Source organism: Mesitornis unicolor, unplaced genomic scaffold (genome assembly GCF_000695765.1).
Source record: "Mesitornis unicolor isolate BGI_N332 unplaced genomic scaffold, ASM69576v1 scaffold30915, whole genome shotgun sequence".
In the NCBI taxonomy this organism is placed as follows: domain Eukaryota; kingdom Metazoa; phylum Chordata; class Aves; order Mesitornithiformes; family Mesitornithidae; genus Mesitornis; species Mesitornis unicolor.
Window position 1 is genome coordinate 12466 of NW_010186667.1, and position 3131 is coordinate 15596.

Consider the following 3131-nt stretch of genomic DNA (forward strand, 5'->3'; position numbering starts at 1 on the left):
CCGGGTCGGGCGGGCCCCGCCCCGCCGTGGACGGAGCCCTCAAACAACGCACAATCTGGGTTCAGATCGAACCCCGGGCCATTCTTCGTGAGCTGAATAAGGCAACTTCCTTGAGCTTTTTGGCTGTTGTAACAGTTTTCTGGGCACAGAGTCCCTGGGAAATCCCTCCACTCTGCCTTTTCAGCTCTAGCCACAGAAACCCCGCCATTCATACCCCTGTTTGGGGCGTGCAAGGCCACCTGCTCACCACCAAGGCCATTCTGATTCTTGCCGATCGAGCTGGCTGCCCTGGTTTTACATTCGACGCACTCCTTGTCGCGGGGACACTTCTCCTTGCTGGGGACGTCGAGTCGCTTCAGGACGGGCTCCCTCTGTAGCTCCCAGTACAGCAGCTCCTTCTGGATGGCCGCCAGTCGCTCCTCCTCCGTTTCCATCACCCCTCTCTTCTGCTCCATCATCTGGATCAGGCTCTTCTCCGCAGGGAGGCAGAAATCCAAGAAGTAGCTGAAGATCCCTGGGCGCGAGCCTTTGCCCTCAAACAAGGATTCCTCCCCGTGAGAGGGACTCATCAGCACGTCAAACTCGTACAGCGCATCGCCGCTGTAGCTGTCCCTGGGCAGATGGTCCTTCTTTATCTCACCGAGCCCTTCTCTGCCTTCATCCTCCGGCCCCGGCGTGGTGGAGTCGTAATAACCCTCGTCGCTGTTCGGGGCAGACTCTTGCTGGTCACTCTGCGGTGTCAGGAGGTCAACACCATCCATCGTGTCCCCCACATAGGGGTGGGCTTCCTCGTGCGAGGCGTGTGTCTCCAAGCTGCTGCTCGACACCTGGGCGCCGTAGCCCCCGTCCCCGGTTGTGGTGCCGTTCCAGAACTGGTGGAGGTACTCCTCAGCCTCCTCCGGGATGGCCATCTCCTCACCACCGCCCTGGTAGGTGACCAGGCAGGAGCTCCGCTTGGCAGCATCCCTGCTGCGCTCCACAGAGATGGAGCTCTCGGCGATGTCGGGCTCGGCGATGTCGTCTCCGCACCCCGTCAGGGAATCGAAGCTCTTCAGGGATGCAGCGTCCCCCAGGATCAGGCTCAGGAAGTCCCCAGAGTGCAGGCAGGGAGGGTCGCTGGCCATGAAGTCGGGATGAAAGCCCAGCAGATTGCCATGCTCAAACTCTGTGCAGACAACGGCATCAGCCTCTGATTTCACATCCAGACTGTCCCTCTGCCCTGACATCGCCCCTATGTCACCCTCAGAGCTGCCTTCATCAGCCACAAGGCAGCCGGGCTCAGCAGTCTCACTGCAGTCACCAGCCGTGTCCAGCGAGCGGTCGTCCTCTGAGCCCCCCACGGCAACAGGGACCGGTCCCTCCGCAGCCCCTCGGCTCTCTGCTCCCACACTGGGAGCTTTGCCTGCCTCCTCCGGAGCCCCAGTCCACTCGGGGAGCTCTGTTTTCTCACATTCGGCAGCCTTGCTCTTCCGGTGACGCCGGATGCTGTTAAAAAACCCTTTCAAACCTTTTTTGTGCCTGGGGAAGGAGGACTTGTCTCCATTGGGCTTTTTCTCACAGCCCTCGATGCTCCCAGGTGGCGAGCTGTCCCGCCGGCCAAAATCAAACTTGGCGCTGCTGTCTACAACCAAGAGAGCGCTTTGGGAGCTTGGCAAAGGGTGCGGGTCCCTGCTCCCCTCCGAAGGGCTCTCCAGCTGCACCCCGCCACCCTTGTCATCTGCAGCACTGCTGAGCCCATCGTGGGTCTTACATTTGCTGAGCCCCTTTTTGGAGGCTGCCTTCCCCTGGCCTTTGCTCCTGCCACCAAAGAAGCTGGGCAGCGTGCAGATGCTCCTCTTCCCTCCAAACAGCTTGAAAGCCGTTTTCTTCAGCTTGCCAGGAGGTGGCTGAGGCTGCTGCAGCTCCGCAGCCCCCATGGAGGCATCGCCCGGATCGGGCAGCCGGTCCCCGTTCTCCTCCCGCTGCCCGCAGACCGACTGCGACCTGCTCCGGGCAGGCTCCTCCGCACAGCCGGTTTCCATGGCAGCTGGGCGGTTTGGGTGCATCTAGCTGGAAACGGTGACTTTGGTAGCGGAGTCGTCTTCTGGGCACAGAGATTGGAGCATCACAGTGGACCTAAAGCAAAGAGAAAGAGGAGAGGTGAGGGATGGCAGTGAACGGTGCAGAGGCAGAGGTGTCAGGAGGCCACTGAGCTTTGTCGCCAGCTGAAGCGCGGCTGTGAAAGCCTCCAACAGCCGCTCGGCTCCCTTTGATCCTTAAAACCGTACATGACCTTTGCTCCTTAAAACCGTACATGAAAACATCACCCGTTAAATTTACCCATTTGCAAGTGCAGGAAAACCACGTCTCTCCATTTGGCAGCATCTGAACAGGTCTGACCCCAAGCTGCCTCGCTCCAACCCCTCAGAGTCCTGGCAGTTTTGCCCCCGAGATGATAGGGGTCAGTCCCCAGCAGCCCTGGAGTAGGGAAACACCGCATGCTCCAGTGGAAGACACTGCCAAACCCCACTTCCAGCCCTCCCAGCCCCAACACCAAACCACAGGGAGCATTTCGAGGGAGAGCCAAACCAAGACACAGCCGTACGCTGAGCACATGTCCAGGAAAAGGCCATTTACTATATATATATTTTTTTTAAGGAGATTTCAGTTGTTTTTTAAAACTATCTGTCCAGCCAGGCAGAACTGCATGAAAATCATCCTCTCTGACCAACCCTGAGCAGATTATCTCGGAGGTTTTAAATCTGATCCTGGATTGACATCGGCGACAGGGGAACTAAAATAATAATAACCTTTCTTCTGGAGCAGCAAGGCTGGGGAAAGTAAATGCAATTAAAAAAAATCTCAGCGGGCGGCCGAGCTGCAGCGCCCGAGGCTCGGCTGTCCCTGCTGCCAGGCCGGGGCTGCTTCCCGTGAAAAGCCCCAAACCAGCAAAAATACTCGAAACCAACAAAAATTTCCACCAGCAAAAAAAACCCAAACCAGCAAAAATTCCCCCAACCAGCAAATACAGCCCCAAACAGTAAATACACCCCGAACGGGTAAAAATACCTCCAAATCCAGATTTATTATTTTTCCATTCAGGCGTGGGCCCGGGGCATCGCCGCTTGGCCACCGGTAATTAATGAGCGCCC

At 57.7% G+C, this 3131-nt stretch overlaps 1 protein-coding gene across 1 annotated transcript in view; it reads right to left on the bottom strand.

Annotated features, from left to right (window-relative positions):
* The window catches only part of AMER1 (APC membrane recruitment protein 1), a 3244-nt gene extending 1199 nt beyond the window's left edge, over nucleotides 1-2045 (bottom strand). The window contains exon 1 of the mRNA XM_010185216.1: nucleotides 1-2045. This exon is cut by the window's left edge and continues 670 nt beyond it. Within this exon, the coding sequence (XP_010183518.1) occupies nucleotides 1-2045 (2045 nt within the window).
* Between the last annotated feature and the right edge of the window lie 1086 nt (nucleotides 2046-3131).